Genomic DNA, 20,504 nt, shown 5'->3' with positions numbered 1-20,504 from the left:
GGGAGCAGGTTTGGAAAAGAAATATATATATATATATATATATATATATATATATATATATATATATATATATATATATATATATAAACAAAACCTTTAAAAGCTCTTTAATTGCTACCTAACTTCAAAACCAATAGTATGCATACAAAATAAAATTAAATCTTCATAAATGGTGGCATAAGATAAATAAATACTTATCTAAAACATATTGTGAATTATTTTAGAGATACATGTAGCAGATTAATCACTTTCTCCAGATTAACCAGAGAAGAACCAGAGCGAAAGTTGCATGCCTCCTTAGCCTTGTTCTTCAAATCAATGGCATTCTTTCTCATCTCTTTTCCCTTTTCACCATTCATCAACTCGATCACTAGCTTTGAAACTTCATCACTCTTAACATCGTTGTCGATCTCCATCATAATCTTCCACTTATTGCAACTCCACCAGCAATTCGGTTGTTGATCAGCGAAAAACGGCCAACAAATCATTGGGACTCCATAAGAAATACTTTCGATTGTCGAATTCCATCCACTATGCGTTAAAAACCCTCCTATTGATGGGTGACTTAAAACTTGTTCTTGTGGGCACCAACTAACCAGCATCCCTCTATTACTAGTCTGTTCCAAAAACTCCGGTGGAAGAACAGCAGAATCATCAATCACCAGGTCGGGTCGTATTATCCATAAGAATGAGTAATTACTCTTAGCAAGTTCCCAACAAAACACGACTAGTTGTTGAGGTGTCATCACAGTGATGCTGCCAAAATTTACATAAATGATCGATAACGGCTCTTTGTTATCTAACCATTTTAAACATTTAGGCTCTTCTACCCAGAGATTTGATTTGATGGAATCCAGAGACTTATCAGCAATTTTGCCCTAGAGCAGATGCAAAGGGCCTATACCGTAGAACAACGGGAAGTTTAAAGAGAGTGTGTCTAGAATATCACCTTCTAGCTCATCAAAAGTGTTATAGATAATGGCCGATGCTGTTTTCGCTCTCTGTATCATCCTATCCGCAAATTCAACCATAAAGTCGTCACCAGGATGGACAATTCTAACAAAAGGCGGAATATCTTTTAGACGTATACTAGGCATGGTAGGAATAAAATCTACGACTGTATCCAAATACCCATTTACTAAATAACTTGGATCAGCATACAATAATTAAATCGGACTCAGGTTAGCACCAAATATGTTAATTTGTATGAACATACAGCATTTGCAAGCCCCTGCGAATCTTAGTAAATTAATATAATAATATGCATGGATTTATGTAATGAATTTTAATGAGTATGAATGTGTGAGATTTTGGAATATGCATAATTAATATTTATGCATCAATTATTTTTCCTAATTTTCTCTTAACTTTTTTTAGTATTATTCTAATATTAATTTAATGAACAAGCATGGGCATTTCTACAATATTTGGCTCAAAACCTTTTTTTTTTTAAATAATAACAAAAGCAACGAACGGTTGAACTCCTCAGCATCTTGTTCCTTTACGTGCTGAAGTCTGAGCATCGGCCACACCAGCCCAACCGACCAGTCAACCCCCGCTGGTCCGCTATTGACCACCAATTAACCAAGTCAGTCGTCAAAGACCACGGTATGATTTTTATTTTTTATTTTTAGTATCACTAATGACGCTAGCTTATAAGTGTTAATTTAGCTTTATATTGTTATATTGTATTTAATTTTTTTGCAATCAATTAATCAATTATGCCTTCTTATTTTTGTTATGTTAGTTTAGCTATTATGGTATTTGATTATAATAATATATTTTTGTTATGTTTGTTGTTATAATGTTAATCGTCATTTAAAAAAATAGCTTATGTATTTCGATACTTGTTAGGGCTTACTGAGCATTTTATTTTTGACTTGCAGAGTTAATTAAATCCTCGAATACGACACTTCTCAAAAGGACCCAAATTCACCAAATAAGGAAACATAGTAGCATAAAAACTTTCAAAAACATTGTGATATCAAGTTTTTTGTTTTTCTCATATTGAACCACTATTTCTATTAGTCTAAGAAACTTCAAAATCTAATTAGAAAAATTCGGTTTTCAATCAAATAGTAAATGAAATTAAAATACATTTAATAATAATTAATGAAATTTGAAACTCAGTTATATATTAATTTTTACATATATTTGGATTTTTTTTAATTATTTGTATAGGTAATACACTTTTCCACTTATAAGATTTGAATAAAGATTTAAAAATCTTATGTATTGATATTCTCTATCACGTGTTGTACACGGATTCTAAGCTAGTAACTAATAAAATCTTTACCTTTGAGGGGCATCAAACCCTTTTGTATAAGATTGGGGTACTGATCGTAGCATATGAGGGAGCCAGCCCCAGCGGTCCAGAAGAGAACTGTTGGAATAGCTAATTCCTCAACCGCGGAAAGGGTGTAAAACATAAGGTAGTCGGCCACTATGCAAGTCACTGGGGTATAAAAAGCACTTACTTTATTGAGGATACTTTTGAATGGACCTAAACCATTTTCATGGACGGATTTGAGTAAAGATGCAATATCCTGGGTGGCATTGGGGTTTTCTGCCAGCGGAAGACCATCAGAAAAGGTTTCAAAGTGGAAGGAAGGGCGGTCGTCTAGGGCGTCAGAGCCCAGGGATCTAAGAAGGCGTTGGTGGTTGAACTCGGTGTTGACAAAGGTGATAAAGAAGCCTTTGGAATGGAGGATTTTTGCAACTTTTAGCATTGGGTTAATGTGACCTTGTGCTGGGGCGGGTATGCACACCACATGTGGCTTGTTGACTTGTGTCGAATCCATATGGACATTAAAATTTGAAAGGTGTAATACTGCTTTTATAAGCCACAATGTGACCCATAACTCCAAAAATAAAGAAGAAATTCATGTGGCTGAAGTACAAGTATGCTAAAATAGCCACTATTATTTTGTAGCTAAAACCATTGCAAATTGAACTTCTGTAGCTAAAATTTGTAGCATATGTATTAGCTATAAGAATTCTAACTATAGACCAAAACCTTAGCAAATTCGTAGCAACATGGTTTTTGCTACAGATAAGTCAAAGACTTAGTGTTGGTAATTTATGTGTTATCAATATGATTTTAGTGTTATTAGAATAACTTAATGATTTAATTAATATTATTAGTTATTAATGTGCTAGGAGATGTGGAAATGCAGCTGTACAGGCTCCTCTATATCTAATTAGTGTTTCGTTTTTTTTGTTGAGCAATATATCAATAAATAGGCTGGCTTTATTACTAATTACTTAACACCTCGGTTTTTTCCAACTAAAGTTTAAATGTTTTCATACGAATTATTAGAGATGACGGGGCACCCATATGGGTAGGGTGTTTGGCTTCCAAACCACTTGGTAACATCATCCCATCCCATGTGGGTAAGGTGTGTGGCTTCATTCCATGGCAAAGGCTCACCACACAACATTGATTCATTGTTGGCCATTGAAGAATTAAATGAATTAATAAAGTTTCAGAGTACTTGTGGGTAGGTGCTGCCAGTAATTTTGTGGTTTGTGACAAATTAAGGGTAGAAAGAGATGGCCGTACAGGATTGACCGATGCTTGAGTAATACCCATAAGTGCACCTTCCCCTTGTATAATGACGTCGTTGTTTGACTTTTATAAAGTTTATTTGTTGAATGAGTTAAAAGATTTTCTTGTATAAGTTAAAGAATTCATATTGTATTTTGAAACATATTTGAATTAAAATTTCATCTTAACGAGTTTGGTTTTGCATTTAAAGGATGGTTTTAATTTAACATTTAAAACAAGAGAAAATGTCATAAAATAGCAACCAAGTTTTAAAAGTATTCCAATTAGATCACTTATGCAAATTTTCCCCAAATTGGATCAATAAATCTTCAAATCGAGTCTCACCGATTTCTTTGTGCATCGAGAAATAAATTGAGGATAAGATGTGGGGGTCAGAATTTGCAATATTTATAGTTAAATTTATAAAATTAAAAAAAAACGTTTATATTAAAATTTAAAAATAAAAAATAAAATTCATGTCACCACTCAACGTCAACATAAGAAAAAATAAAAAGATTTCCTATGTGAAACAAAAAAAGAAAAGGCTAAAAAACATGTTAAAACCTTTAATTTAATAAAATATGTAAGTTGAGTGACTTTATTAGAACACTTTTTAAATTTAAGTGACATAATTGAAACACTTTTTTAACTTAGTTATTATTCAATGAAATTTCTTAAAACAAATATAAATCCTTACTTTGTTGGAGGTGTTGACCAAGATTCAACCTAAATGTTCTACTAGGATAATAACTCGTGTTACACACGGGTGGAAAACATATCAAGAAACAATATAAACTGTAAAAAAACATATTCAATCAACACAAATATTTGACATAAGTTTTTTACCAGCAGATATTACAAAAGATGTTAAACTATGTTTATAAGATAAAAAGAAAATACTTTATAAATAAATAATTCAGTAAATAAGGAATAATATAACATAAATGAACCATTATACCTAAAAAAAAATAAAAAAAACACATTAGTAACAGATTTTGTAATATTATTTGAAGACTAAGCTTACAAATACATACCAGGTTTAAACTTACACTACTACAAAAAGAGGTATTTGCTACGTCCAAATCTGTAGCAAATTTGTAGCAAACCAAGGTTTGCTACGGGATTTGTCATGGATTTGGTCCGTATGTACAAGTCTTGTAGCTAACTTATTCGCTACGAGTTTTTGCTACGGAATCGGAATTTTGCTACGATCTTAGCTATCAAAAGAGACGTCGTTATTTAAGTTACATTAGCTACAGATTTTGCTACAAAATTGTTGGCTACGGATTGTTAGCTACGAATTATTAGTTACAAAATTTTGCTACGTTTTTTAGCTACGAAATTTTGCTACGATTATATAACTACGTAATTTTGCTACGAAATTTTTTAGCTACGGAGTTTGCTACCGACTTCAACAACTTTGGCTACGGGAATTGGCTATGGTTTTTGCTATAAAATTTAGCTACAAATTTTGATTGAGTTTGTTACGAATGTAGCTACAGAAATTCTCATGCTTTCGCTACGGATTGATCAAGGTTTTCGCTATGGATTTAGCTATAGATTTTGTATGGAATTTTTCAATATTTTTTATATTCTTTTCCACTTTTCCCTATAAACAATATATTCAAATTTTATAAAATACCATGCTAAAGATAAAAATTCAAACCAAATAACATAAACTATCCAAAGGTAATACAATAAAATCTAAAATTTAGTTTTGCAACATAAACTTATATATCTTAAATTGGTGAAAAATTTTCTAACTGGTTTCATGGCAATAGCTAAGGTTTCTTATTCATTTGAGCATATAATTTCTTATTTCTTCAATTTTCTGCAATATAGCATTTTTTTTTCTGTTTTTCGTTCCAACTCCACTCTTTATACTCATTCCAACTCAGCTATCTTTTCCACCAACTAATACACCTACAATTGTTAAATTCACACACCATTATTAGGAGCACATCAATGTTCAATATTTATACAAAATTAAAAAAGCTTCTTATATATAAAAAAAAACTTACTAGTTTGTAAATGTGTATGACCTTGTAAGTTAGCTATTTAGTTTAGTATAAAGACCAATATAATATATAATATTCTACATTCTGGTCCGCTTTTATACAGTCGGTTACTACCGGTTGTATCCATTCAAGTTTTTAACAAACCAATGAAATCCATGAATCCCCGTTTCATACCCGGACCTACCAATGTGTAACTGGTCCGGTTCTGGGTTGTACCCGAAGCACACTCCTGATTGGGGTGAAAATAAGACTAAAATCTACGGCTTTTTTCCTCGAAGAGAATACAACCTAATTGCTATTAAAGAAGAGCTAAGGGCTATGGTCTCACCTTTCCTAGTCTCATATAAAAGAATACTAACCAATACTAATATGTGAAATAGCTTAGGCGCCGTGGACTCTGTTGCTTACCATAGACTCACCTTATAATTAAGTCACCCTATACAAACTACATTATATTACATATATTAGAAATCTAAAAGATAAACATATATATCCGAAACTATAAAACATAACTAAGCAACATTTAAAATTAGTCGTACCTTTAAATCAAACAACAAACGCACGTCGTGAAGTTGGAGTGACTCGTAGAAGGTACACCTGAAAAGAACAGCAAAACAGAAGAACCATGTGTCATTTTACTAATATTGAACTAGATGATGGGAGATCTAATATTTAAGTTTGTGACTTAGACAAACATAAAAAACATACTATGTAAGCTGCTATATCCTATATAACGAATCAATATAGCCAAACCGGTTAATCTAAACTGCTATATCAAAAAAGTCGTGCAGCATATTCAAAGAAACCTACCAATTCAACAAGTTTAAACAACCAAAAAGTTAAAGTATGCTAATATTAAGAAACCTGATGAGGAAAATAATTTTAAGGTTGCCACTTAAATTAAGTAAAAAACATAGCATAGAAATCATAGACATATTACGAATGGGTGGTTGTGTAATTTACAGATGTGGATTCAACCCATATAAATGGCAAATGAAAGAAATTATCTTTGATTGAGGAGTCCGATTGGGGCTGTATTCTTTTAGTCAGATGAGGAGAAAATGCGAGGGGAAAATTCTAATTAATTCGATTAGTGCTCGGTTAAAGCTTCATCTTCATTCCAGATGAAGGATGACTAAGGAGAGAATGAGAGGTGAAGAAGTAAGAATGGGCGGTTAGGGTTTTTTTATCAGAGAAGAAGAATGAGCGGGCTCAATTAATTTGAGCGGTCAAATATATTTTATTTGGGCGGTCCCTGAATGAGACTTCAAGTCTGCTAATCAGACCTCGATTCTGCTGAAACTGTAACAGACTTAAAGTCTGCTGAATAGTATCAACTTGATACTTATGCATGCCTATTATGAATATAGGATAATAGCATACTGAAGCCAAGGAGGTTGATATTTCCTACTGATAATATAAGGTGAACACGTTAACCTTTTACTGTCTGAACTGATTTTACTATTGTAATAGACTGGTTGTTTATTATAAAGAGTCTGATAAATGTTTGCATGAGATATAATCTCTAAAAATCGTTATAATACAAAATAGATAATAAAAAGCAACTCAGACCGAATACACATGTCTGGATCCAAACATAACTTATAATTGGCATACAAAACCAAGTCAGTCATAACCGGTTCTCCAACAAGGTCACATAGCCTAAGGGAAGGTTGTCTCCAAACAGGGGCTATGTACTCGGGGAACCTTTGAATTATGTGTGTAGGGAAGTGGTACAAATACCGGTAATGGACAGGCATTCCAGCTGAGATTGTGAAACAGAAAACTATGTTTGTATTTAACGACTATTATAAATGATTTATCGGGTCAACGTTTCACCAGCATATAGCTGACGTGTTTTTCCCACCCTTGCAGGTAACTAGATGATAATAGATGATATACAAAGATTGGAGTCATAGAAGATTGCTCGAGATGGCTCATTTTTGAATATTACAAATCCTTGTATTATTAATATCACGGTTTTGTAGAAACTGAAACTCGGTTGTTTAAATTCCGAGTAGTTTTGATAATGTAAATTATTATTTTAATATTTAAAGACTTCTGCTAAAATAAACCCGCTACTCTGATAGATTTACAAAACATGTACCAACTGATGGTCAAACTCCTAGGCCCTGGATTGGGGTGTGACAGGTTGGTATCAGAGCCATCGGTTTCAACGAATTAGGTAGTAAAATTAGTACCTAAGCTTTAACCAATTATCTGATAAGTAGGGATAAGTTATGATTGGTATTCTGCCTATCCCTAAGTTATTATATATACAGATGTCTTACAATAACTACTACGGACAAAAACGTCGGGTCGCAAGGCGATCTAATCCTGCCCCCAATGCTGAGCCATCTGACCGAGTTAGCACAAATTTTGGTCCTAAGTGGCCAACTGTTTTGGTAAATCCGACTGAACCGGTGCATGTGAATCCGGCTGATCTGAATCCGATGAATCCAAATCAGTTACACTCTGATGATCAAATCGATCCTTACTTGGCTTACGGAAGCCAACCAATTTATGCTCCGGGAAGCCCAAAAATGCCAATCAAAATATCCAGCGACACTTCTGAAAGTGTTCCAATGACCGGTACCCCCGAACTATTATCCATATGATATGGAAGTTCAAAGTAGAGTCAAACAAGAAACCAGTACTGAATCTTCGAGTTGGATGAACTGTCATTCAAACCAGAGTTTATGGCATTTTGGATCACCCCCACCAGAATGTCTGAACAAAGAGAAACCCAAGTCAGACAAGGGAGTCAAGCTGATAAAGCGAAGACCCCTGAAAATAATAATTCACTTACTGAAGAATATATTGGAGGAATAAGTGATATGATAAAAGAAACGGTCTCCCCATTAATCAAAGAAGCTGTAACTCCTCTAATAAAGATGGTACAAAACCATACGGCTAATTCTAAAAGTTTAGCCAAGTCAAAATCAGTAAAACAAACACAACCAAGCCATAGCGTATCAGTACATTCAAAAATAAAAGAAACTGAAAACACAAAATATGAAGAAGAAAAGAAACAAGAAAGTTCAACTGCTGAGCACGTCCCGAGTAAAACAAAAAGAGTAAAGGTTAGCACGGGATGTACCTTCAAAGATTTTCAAGTATATAAACCAAAAGAATTCTACGGGAATAAAGGGGCAATAACAACGCTTCGCTGGATTGAGGAAATGGAATCGATTGTGATTATAAGTAAATGCACGGAGGAAGAAAGCATTCAGTACTCTTCTCAAATGTTCAAAGGAGAGGCGTTAGAGTGGTGGAATACACTGATCGAGATCAAGGGATGGAGTAATATGTACAATTTGGAGTGGAAAACTTCCAAAGAACTGGTTAAACAAAGGTTCTGCCCGATACATGAAGTTGATCAAATTCAGACCAAGCTATGGAATCATAAGGTCATCGGCACTAATCTAAAGGAATACAATACGAAGTTCCTTGAATACTGTAGACTGGTACCGCATCTAGTTACACCGGAGTACAATAAAGTAACCAAATATATTTATGGGTTGCCAAAAGAAATTCGTGATCATGTAAGATCACACCTGCCTGCTAGTATTGAATTAGCAGGATATCTGATGGAAAGTATGATCCGAAATAAAGATGAAGAGAAAAAGATGGTGGTTGAAAGGAAGAAAGAGAATAATGGTAGACAGAAGTTTGGAAGAGGTAGAGAAGGGTCAAGTGTGTTTAATCGACCGCTGTGTAAGAATTGTGGTAAAAAGCATGATGGGAAATGTTTGAAACCCACCTCCAAAGTTGATGTCCGCAAGTTTGATCCATACTCAACTTGTAACTTTTGTAAACGACCAGGACACAAGGAGGAGGATTGTAGGAAAAAGTTGATTGTGTGTTTTGAGTGTGGTAAGAAGAGACACTTTAGTACGGAATGCACTAAAAGGAAACCGGCAGTTGGAGGCGCCAGTGGTAGTGGTGCCAGGAATGAAGTCAAGAGAGGAAATGCCCGTGCATTCATGCTTAACACTCAGAAGGCGGGAGAATTACCATACGTGGTTACTGGTATGTTTCCTATTAATAATGTTTACGCCAGGGTTTTATTTGACTCAGGAGCCAATCAAAGTTTCATAGATTATAAGTTTTGTAGTCTACTGAATGAACCTCTGGCTAAGTTAAGTAAGCAATATGAAGTAGAAACGGCAAACGGATCATTGATCAAAATATCTGAGGTATTAAGTTATATTACCTTAGCCGGATATGAAATGCCAGTGCTATTGTTACCAATGGAATTAGCTGGATTTGATATTATTTTAGGGATGGACTGGTTAGCCGTCAACCAAGCCCGAATATTATGGGACGAAAAGGCTATTGAAATTTTAACTCCAAACAATAAAATGATTCGTATAGCTGGTGATAAAGAATCTGGTAAAATAGAAATCATTTCAAAAATAAAAGCTAGTCATTGTTTGGGAAAAGGTTGCTTAGCATTTATGGCCTATGTAACCAAGGAGCCCGAGCCTAAGAAACTAGAAGAGGTAACAATTGTTGCTGAATTCAAGGAAGTATTTCCTGATGAGTTGCCTGGAATTCCGCCCGATCGAGAAGTTGAGTTTAGAATCGATTTAGTTTCAGGAACAGCTCTGATTGCTAAATCACCTTACCGATTAGCACCAACTGAAATGAAAGAGTTGGAAAAACAATTAGATGAGTTGTTGGAGAAGGGATTTATACGACCAAGTTCTTCCCCCTGGGGAGCTCCAATATTGTTCGTTAAGAAGAAAGACGGATCAATGAGGATGTGTATTGATTACCGAGAATTGAATAAAGTCACGATTAGGAATCGATATCCGCTCCCGAGGATTGATGATCTTTTCGATCAATTACAAGGTGCAAGTTGTTTTTCCAAGATTGATCTTAGATCCGGGTATCATCAACTGAAGGTTCAGGAAGAAGATATTTCCAAGACTGCATTCAGAACCCGATACGGACATTATGAGTTCACTATTATGCCTTTTAGGCTCACTAATGCTCCGGCAGCGTTTATGGATATGATGAATCGAATCTGTAAACCTTATTTGGATAAGTTTGTTATTGTCTTTATTGATGACATTCTTATCTATTCAAAGACAAGAGAAGATCATCAAGCCCATTTAAGAACTATATTGGAAACGTTAAGAAAAGAGAAGTTGTATGCTAAATTTTCGAAGTGTGAGTTCTGGTTGTCCGAAGTGCAATTTCTTGGGCATATTGTTAATGAGAAGGGTATTCAAGTTGATCCAGCAAAGATTGAAGCCATTACCAAATGGGAGAAACCCAAGACTCCGACTCAAGTAAGAAGTTTTCTGGGGTTAGCAGGTTATTATAAAAGGTTTATCCAGAATTTCTCAAGAATAGTGGTTCCATTAACTTCACTTACCCGCAAATCTGTTAAATTTGAATGAGGACCGAAGCAAGAAGAGGCATTTGAAACTCTTAAACAAAAACTAACAAATGCACCAGTCTTAGCCTTGCCTGAAGGACAAGATAACTTCATTGTATATTGTGATGCTTCGCATACAGGAATGGGATGTGTTTTGATGCAAGGGAAGAAGGTAACCTACCTACTAGCCAACCTACCTATATTTTCACATCAACCCAACCCGAAACCACAACCATAGAACAACCCGAAACCCTACCTTGAACCTTAACCACTCCTTTCTCTACCCAAACCATAACCTTACCCTTACAAACCACTACACAGCCTACCCAATCCAATGTTCCTCCCGTAACCACTAAATCCTTATTCTTTGCCCAAACCCTTGTCTGGTGGAAAGTATAAAAAGTCTTCAGTGCTTGCTGACCCTATCCTCGATAGGATCATCGCACTGGAAGAATCAAACGCCAAGAGAACATGACGAGAATGAGTATTGCTAGAGGATGTGTAGAACTAAAAGAATAAGGAGGTGGAGGATGCAAAGGATAAAAGCCGCGTTAATGGCAAGGGTGGCTAAGCTAGAGGAGGAAAGAGAGTTGGATAGGAGTTTGATTGAAAGCCAGAAGTCGTGGATTGAAACCAAAATCGAGCTAACGGTTAACAGAAGCTGATGACAGATCAATCCCTTTCATTAGCTCGTTAATATGAGGAGGGTTCAAGGGTGGAGTCCAGGGTCTCGCATTTGGAAAGAGACTTGCTTCCGTCTTCTCGTCTTAAGGCCAAACTGAAGGATGATTTGGAGAAGGCAACGGACAAGGCATTTCAGTATACGGAAAAGCTGGAGGCTATGATCGGGTTGGTAGAAGGAGATCAAGGGGCGACACGGAATTTCAGGATTCTCATCGCTGAGAATACTGAATTCAAATCGGAGATTGAATTTTGAAGACAAAGTTGACCAAGCAAGAACATCTAAATGAAGCTCAGTTGAACTTGAACGAGGAGATGGCCAACAAGTATCTAGCAGCCTTGAAGATTATAAACTTAACAGATGAAGACATCGAGAATCTCGAAGATCGGGCAGATGCTGTATTCGGGAGTTGGGTGAATCCCAGTGGAGGAAAAAGGAATAAAGGATAGCATACTTCAGTTGGTCCTAGTGGTGATAGCGGTGTAGAAGTGATGGTGACCACTGGTGGTGAAGCCACAGTTGGTGTGATTGTTCATTTTGGCAGTGTTGGTGGACCTAACATTTTTAGCACTCCGGTTATTGGAGGTTCTGAGGCTAGAAACGTGGAAGAGACTAAGGAGGAGGAAGAAGATAACGATGAGCACGATATGCACGATAGATTCGATGAAGAATCCGATGATGATGATGATGATGATGAAGGTTGAAATGTGGAAGAGACTGAGGAGGAGGAAGAAGATGACGATGAGGACGATATGCACGATAGCTTCGACGAAGAATCCAATGATGATGATGATGATGGTGGTGGTGGAAATGGTGGTGATGGAGGAGATGGCGGTGCTGGTATAGGTGGTGGCAGTGGAGCGGATACACAAACCGCTCCATATGACGACGTGCCACATGATGATGCCTCTATTACTGAGGCAGCTAAAGGAGTCAAGGATAGAGATGCTACGTTGGAGGACGAACTTAACTCTTCATTTACTGTTGATGAAATTGCACGTACCCGATCGCCAGCTGAAGAAACAACAAGGCTCTCTGACATAGATGATGACATTAATTACTCGCCACACCCTAACACACTAGTTCAGGAGATGAAAGATCCGGCTCCTGAAGCGAAAGCAGTGATTGCTCTAGCCGCCGATACCTCACACGTGCCAAAGATGATGAAGAGAAAATGGCACTGTGTAAGCAACCATGCGAGTGCTCATTGCCAAAACTATCCTTATCATGACAACTCGCTGATTGTGAACGCCAAGTTTCATATTGAGAGCAAGTCGTGGGCTATTCGAAGGGTAAACGGAGACCTCACCTACATGCATCACACTGAGATGAAAACTCTGTCTGAATTGTATATGAATTACTTCAGACGAGCTATAGGTGATGGAGTATGAGAAAATAGGATGGAGGGTTGGTTCAAGAGACACATGAATAGAGAATCAAGAGTCGACTATTCCAACTTGCTGCTAAATAAGGGACGAGCATTCAAGCATCCCACTAAGATCGACCCAATAACAGGCAAACAACAAAAAGCTTGGAGATTCAAGATGCCTAGTGAAGGTCAAGAAGTCTATCATGGAGAATCATTTTAGCCCAATCTACTCCATGACTTCCTATGCTGGCCGAGAGTTCGACAATAGCACGGGCGAAGTCGTGATTCAGTGCCGAACCATGCATCCTTTGCGTGTATTCGATGAGCACGAACTGATGGGTCTCAACAAAGAAGACATTTTGAAGTTGTATCGGTCTCCTTTGCCTACACTTGAAGATCATGAAAAGCAAAACATAGACAAGATAGTTGAAACGTTCAACAAGTTTGTTCGAAGACTTGCTGATCATGATCAACTACAAGAAGATGGAAAATACTAAAGACTAGAGGGAGATTGTTATGCCCTATTTTGTATATGAAGTTTCCCATTTAAAACCGGACATAGAAAAGAAGGAACACCTATATCTTCAAAACTTAAGTTTAGTCTTGTCGGAATACGATCCAAAAGCAACCGCCAACTCAAAATATTAACCTTCCTAGGCATATATTTCTTCCATCTCATAACAAAAGTGGTTCCCATCAACTCTCGCCGATCCATGTGCAATCTAATACCTTTAACCGAAAAGGTATCATCCTGTTCGAAATCCCGAATCCACTTATCATCGGCGTCGTTAAATGAAACATTTGAAAGAAAATATTCTATCTCATTTCATTAAGCAACCTCTACCCCCCCCCCCCCCCCCCTCCTGGACATCGACTCCAATTCCACACCCAACTCGAATTAACCAGCCTCACATTTAGCAAGCAATCTTTTTTAACCTCCATATTGAATAATCTTGGAAAACGAGAGCTTAAACTAGAATCTCCAACTCAAACATCTTCCAAAACTTGGTATTATTCCCATTCCCAACCTTTTTTTTGTAATTATTGAAAAAAGAATAATCTCATCATCATTAAGATTGTTTATCGCCTTGGCAATTCGAGGCCAAATAACATTCCCTTTAATCCGATGAGACAAACCAACTTTGTCAATCTTATCACAATAAACGGCTTTAAGAACCTTCACCCGCAACGAATTAGAATTGTTTGTGAATCTCCGTATCCACATGGATAACAAGACTAAATTGAAACTCTTCAAACATCCAATACCAAAGCCCCCACGTTGCATTGTCAGCTATGACCGTCTCCCACCACACCCAAGACAATTTACGGCTATCATCCCCCCCCCCCCCCCCCAAACTCCAAATGGCATAAGGAACATAGATAACTAATATATCCCCATCAAACCAAGAACATAGAGATTGAAATCGATCTCCTTCCTATAGACAAGAGATTAGCTTTCCATTTAGAAAGTTTTTCTTTTAACTTCACAATTGAAACATTCCAACATTTAGAAAGTTTTTCTTTTAATTTCTATTTCATGCTTTAAGTAGTTATTGAAACCGAAATTTGAAAACATGTCGGCCTATTTATATAGGTAGGGATTGATGTTCCGTTGTTAAATTTAAAATTTTATAAATAGTTAGGTTGGCCTTAAGCCCATTTGTTTCGAATTAGACTAACTAATATGTGCTTATGCCATCAAAAAACGTTTTCTGTAGGTTTGAAGATATGCACATTCGTTAGCAATATTCTGGACTTCATCTTCGTTAATGGATTTACGATGTCTTTATGCATAACTATGCCATGTAAAACTTTCTAACCATTTAAACTGTAATGTGTTAAATGTGATCTAGCGCAACGAGCATTAGTATTGTTTCTATGAATCGGTGGCTTTTATCTACTCTATCTATGCGATTTGATCCAGGATTTATATTTATACAAATGGCCTAAAATTGAAATTGGTTTGAGTTAGCCACCTCTACTATAGAGAACAAAACAGTAAACATGATACAACCAACAAAAACAACAAACGTTAGGCCATTACGTATACTTGAAATTAAAATCCACCCCAACAATAAATATAACCCATCTCGGTCGAAACAAAAAACTGTAGCCAAAATGACGTTCAAACTGACAACCATAGTCAAATGTCAATATAGTTAGTCACAAAAAATAAAATAGCAAAATTATTAAAAACAAAAACCTAAATGAACCCCATTAACACGGGGCCAAAAACTAGTAATATATAATTACAATGAGATTCTAAATATATAGATAATATCTCACTAAGTAATACGCGATATTCGTGAATCAAAATGTTATATAAAATGGCATTATTCCTATTAATCTTGATTTGGGGTTAAAGATTGGGCATCTTCATAGAATAGTAACCAACTTTTAAAAGTGTTCTAATTAGGTCACTTAACTAAAAAAAGTGTTTCAATTAGGTCACTCAACTTTCTTGTTTGATTAAATTAAAGGTTTTAACATATTTTTTTAGCCTTTTTTCTTTTTTGTTTCACATATGAAATCTTTATATCTTTTTTTTTAAGTTGACGCTGAGTGGCGACGTAAATTTTATTTTTTATTTTTAAAATTTTAATATAATTAATGTTTTTATAATTTTTTTAAATTTAACTACATATATATATATATATATATATATTGCAAATTCCGACCCCCACATCTTATCCTCCATTTCTTTCTTGACGCATAAAAAATCGTTGAGACTTGATTTGAATATTTACTGACCCGATTTGAGAAAAATATGTATCAGTGACCTAATTAAAACACTTTTAAAAATTGGTTATTATTCTATGCGATTTTCCCTTAAAGATTCAGTCATCAAACTTCTAATTAGGGAAACATGAAGCTCAACATGTAAATGACAAAATGAGAAGCTATAAATGTGCAAATTAAATGTGTTAGATGTCAAAATTAGTGAGAAAGCAGCCCAACCCAAATTCTTGTCTCTGTCTTTAACTATTTTGAGAAAACTTTGCCCAACCCATATAGTGAAAACTTTGCAGGTGTGTGTTGTAGAAATCGCTAGTCGAGCAGTGAAGTAGAGACTAGCGATTAATAGGTTAAGTTGGATTTGAATTAATATGTACATTCTCTAATACACGCGCGCGCGCACACACACACACACCAAATTTTGTATTTATAATTTTTCAATTTTGACCAGTTTTGACCAAATAGCGATTAACACCTAAGTGCGATTTTAGTCATAACCACAAACATTAATAAGATATGTTAGGTTAAAAAAAGGTGTTTAATTTATAAATTATCTTTTGCTACAAAAATCTACTCAAAAACACTGATAAAATTCAAGTAATATTTCACAGTACTTACTTTTAAATGGCAAACTCACACGTCCCTAAAGCTGCGTATAATAGAACTCTTGAAGGGACATCATTTCAACACCTTGGTATCATTAAACTACATGTCTTTTGATAAATTATATGATACTGACAGAGCTCAAATGAAATTAAATTCTAAAGTTTATTTCGGAATTAGCGTATGAAATTGGATTCTTGAATCTAGTAAATGTTCAAAGAGACTATCAAAATAACGGTATCAACAACACGATCCTGATATCACCCTTTCATTTTGAATAATATTGATTTAACCATCGGTGATGAATGCCTAGTAGATAACGGTACTACCAACACCATCCTAAACATCATAATTATCTTCATTTTGGTAGTATGTTATGTCATAGTATCCTACTAAAGCCCCCGAAAGAGCATGCGCTTATGATAGAGTACCAAAATTTTGATAAAGAAAATGTATTGTATCTTCAAATTACATCTGATAAATATGTTCAAATTAAAGACCATAATAAACAAAAGCCTTTACCAAGTAAAATATGTGAATTAAAATTTAAAAGTGATTAAAAATTTAGCATTTCTCCCTTTGTATAGATCCATACTAGGGATGAGCAAAAATCGGTATGGTACCGAAATCGGTACCGATTTGATACCGTCGTTACCGAATCGGTACCAAGGTTTTGAGTTTTCGGGACTGGTACGGTACGGTACCGATATTTCCCAAATTTTACCTTAAATACCGGTACCGGTACCGAACTGAATATTTCGGTACTGGTACCTGTACCAAAAATTTGCGATTTTCAGGATCGGGATTTTTGGTACCGGTACCGAGCTCATCCCTAGATTATACCATCACAATGATTGAATCCTAGTGATGAAACAAAAATTGGAGGTCTTTTGTAAAATTAACCAGTACTAAGCACACAAAATAAAGTTGATCTTTAAGAACTGGTGGCATAAGTAGATAAACATATTCAACTAAAACAATTTATAAATTATTTTGGGAGATGTTTGTAGTAGTTGAATCACTTTCTCCAAATTAACCACAGATGAACCGGAGGGAAAACTGCATGCCTCCTCAGCCTTGTTCTTAACATCAATAGCATTCTTTCTCATCTCTTTTCCCTTTTCTCCATTCATCAACGCGATCACTAACTTCGAAACTTCATCACTCTTAACATTGTCATCGATCTCCATGGCAATCCTCCACTTATTGCAACTCCACCAGCAATTCGGTTGTTGATCAGCAAAAAATGGCCAACAAATCATTGGGACTCCATAAGAAATACTTTCGATTGTCGAATTCCATCCACTATGCGTTAAAAACCCTCCTATTGACGGGTGACTTAAAACTTGTTCTTGTGGGCACCAACTAGCCAACATCCCTCTATTGTTAGTCTGTTCCAAAAACTCCGGCGGAAGAACAGCAGAACCACCAATCACAAGGTCAGGTCGTATTATCCACAAGAACGAACAATTGCTCTTAGCTAGTCCCCAACAAAATTCAACTAGCTGTGGAGGAGTCACTACAGTGACGCTACCAAAATTTACATAAATTACTGATAACGGCTCTTTGCCATCTAACCATTTTAAGCATTCAGGCTCTTCAACCCAAAGATTTGATTTGATCGAATCTAGTGACTTATTAGCAATTTTGCTCTGGAGCAGATGCAAGGGGCCTATACCATAGCGCAATGGAAAGAATTTAGATAGCGCGTCTAGAATATCGCCTTCTAGCTCATCGAAAGTGTTAAAAATAATGGCCGATGCTCTAATCGCTCTCTGTATTGCCCAATCCGAAAATTCAACCATAAACTCGTCACCGGGATGGACCATTCTAACAAAAGGTGGAATGTCTTTTAGACGTATACCAGGCATGGTAGGGATAAAATCCACAGCCATGTCCAGATACCCATTTACCAAATCACTTTGATCTGCATGCACAAAGAAATTTATTTTCAAGTTTCAATCAATCATACTCAGTGGAAAATTCAACCAATAGCAAAGCTATAAGTAGGGTCTGGGAAGCGTTGGATGTGGGCACAGTGTACCTCTATCCAATATAAGAGAGAGGTGGCTTTCAGAGAGACCCTAAGCTCTAAAAATCATAGTATGAGAAAATATAAAAGGCAATTAAAGTTCAACAGTAATATAATTAATAATAACATTTAGTAATAATAATGATAATAATATATAGAAATTTGTTTTCAAGTTTGCCCCATAATTAGTTATGGCCTTGTTTCCGGCCCTTGTAAGCTCCGTGAAGGACTCTGGTGTAGTATTATTAATAGTAGATGAAATTGTTTTCAGGTTTTTCTTTTTTTTTCTTTTAAAGTCGCTCAACATCTTTTTGCGCATTAAGGGGTGTTTGGGATTGCTTATTGTATCTGCTTCTGACTTATAACTTATAGGGTGTTTGGGAAAATTAAACCTTGTAAGTATATAAATCATAAGTTACAACTTTGTAGCTTATAACGTATACCTGACATATACCTTAAATAGGTGATAAGGAGGTAAAATAAGGATTCCAAACACCCACTAAATTCTCTAGTTATAAATTTGAACAAAAGCTTGAAGAAAAAAATTAAACTTGAAACTGGTATATCCGAGTTCCGCTCACATGGCTGTTCTTTTCTTAGAGCATTCTCATTCCACTCCCTATCTCCAAACGAAAAATTACACTAAAACTCACTTTATTTTCTTTCTCCATCTCAATTAAATAATACATTTTATACCTTTTATCATTATCTTTTCTCTTTCCTTCACTAACAACCACTTTCAAAATATATTAAAAAATTATAGGGAATGAATAGTAAATTTTCAAATATACAGAAAAATCACTATTTTTTCTAAAATATAAAAACTCTTCACTCACAACATCTTGAATCACTCTCTAAATTATAAAAACACCCCTTACATAATATGAGGGGTTAGATGAGAATGCTCTTCTTACATAAGTTTAATGGATAGAAGCTTTTATATATAAAAAAGTTATTAAGTGGCTTTTATAACAGAAAATAGAATGTATATTGTATGCATTTAATTAAAAAAAAAATACTTTTTTTAAAGCAAACAATAATTTTACTACATGAGTTTCCGTAATAGATATTTTTTCCTACGTCAGGGAAAATATAATAGACAAATTACCTTTAAGAGGCATCAAACCCTTTTGTATAAGATTAGGGTACTCCAAATAACATATGAGGGAACCAGCCCCCGCAGTCCAGAAAAGAATTGATGGAACACCTAATTCCTCAGCCGCAGAAAGGGTGAAAGTCATAAGGTAGTCAGCCAATATGCAAGTCACTGGGGAATAAAGAGCACTCACTTTGGCTATGACACTTTTAAATGGACCCAAACCATTTTCATTGAGAGATTTTAGTATAATGGGAGTAGGTTGGGTGGCATCAGGGTTTTCGGGTGGGGGAAGACCGTCAGGGATAGATTCGAAGTGGAAGGAAGGGAAGTCGTTTAGAGCGTCAGAGCCTAGAGATTTAAGAAGGCGTCGGTGGTTGAACTCGGTGTTAACAAAGGTGACAAAGAAGCCTTTGGAATGGAGGATTTTAGCGAGTTTTAGCATTGGGTTAATGTGACCTTGTGCCGCGGCTGGCATGCACACCACATGTGGCTTGTTTTCTTGTGTTGAACTCATGGAACCAGGAACTCACACACACACAAAAACCAAGTACACCAAATTTCAAAACATGTATTACTGTTTTTTATAAGGCATGAGTGAAGAGTGTAGCGTTCCAAAATAATGAAGAGATAAATAATTGATTAAAATATCAATCAATTATTAAATTATTAAAAAAGTGGCCTATAACTCAATTATGAGAGACGTCAAAGTTTGAAGGACTAGTTTTTGTCCATTTGTTGACAGATTCAGCATTAGTACTTTTGGAATTGTCCCCCCATGTGGAAAATCATTATAACTATTAGGGAAAATTCTTAAAAGGGAAAATTTCAAAAATAAGTATTTGTAAAAATAAATTTCTAATTTTAGGTATCATTTGCAAAAGTTCTAAAAATAGATATTATAAACTAGTCGTGACGATTTGTTTATAAAACCCAATCCGAACTTGTCATGTGTCCTTAAACTAACCGTAACAAGCATGTTCACTAATCAATTACTCGTCACGACTAAATAAGTTTCATGCCTCGTAATCA

The 20,504-nt window shown here is 35.5% G+C and overlaps 1 protein-coding gene and 2 pseudogenes across 2 annotated transcripts; 1 reads left to right on the top strand and 2 right to left on the bottom strand.

Annotated features, from left to right (window-relative positions):
• Positions 1-202: 202 nt before the first annotated feature.
• LOC143603700 (7-deoxyloganetin glucosyltransferase-like) lies at positions 203-2,815 on the bottom strand (annotated as a pseudogene).
• Positions 2,816-8,747: 5,932 nt separating this feature from the next.
• On the top strand, positions 8,748-12,085 carry LOC143603698 (uncharacterized). The gene is made up of 3 exons (XM_077080428.1): positions 8,748-10,272; positions 11,035-11,126; positions 11,894-12,085. The coding sequence occupies exons 1-3, from the start codon at positions 8,748-8,750 to the stop codon at positions 12,083-12,085; spliced, it is 1,809 nt and encodes a 602-aa protein (XP_076936543.1).
• A 5,230-nt stretch (positions 12,086-17,315) lies between these two features.
• Positions 17,316-19,997, bottom strand: LOC143603696 (7-deoxyloganetin glucosyltransferase pseudogene; annotated as a pseudogene). Its single transcript, XR_013148113.1, has 2 exons — positions 19,485-19,997; positions 17,316-18,271 (listed from the first exon to the last, which is right to left on the bottom strand). The product of XR_013148113.1 is annotated as a 7-deoxyloganetin glucosyltransferase pseudogene (transcript).
• Positions 19,998-20,504: the final 507 nt, after the last annotated feature.

Source organism: Bidens hawaiensis, unplaced genomic scaffold (genome assembly GCF_021521415.1).
Source record: "Bidens hawaiensis isolate Kalapana, Puna unplaced genomic scaffold, B.hawaiensis_p1.1 tig00062459_1, whole genome shotgun sequence".
Taxonomy (NCBI): Eukaryota; Viridiplantae; Streptophyta; class Magnoliopsida; order Asterales; family Asteraceae; genus Bidens; species Bidens hawaiensis.
The sequence above is the reverse complement of the archived record's forward strand: the minus strand, read 5'-3'. Positions and strand labels throughout refer to the sequence as shown.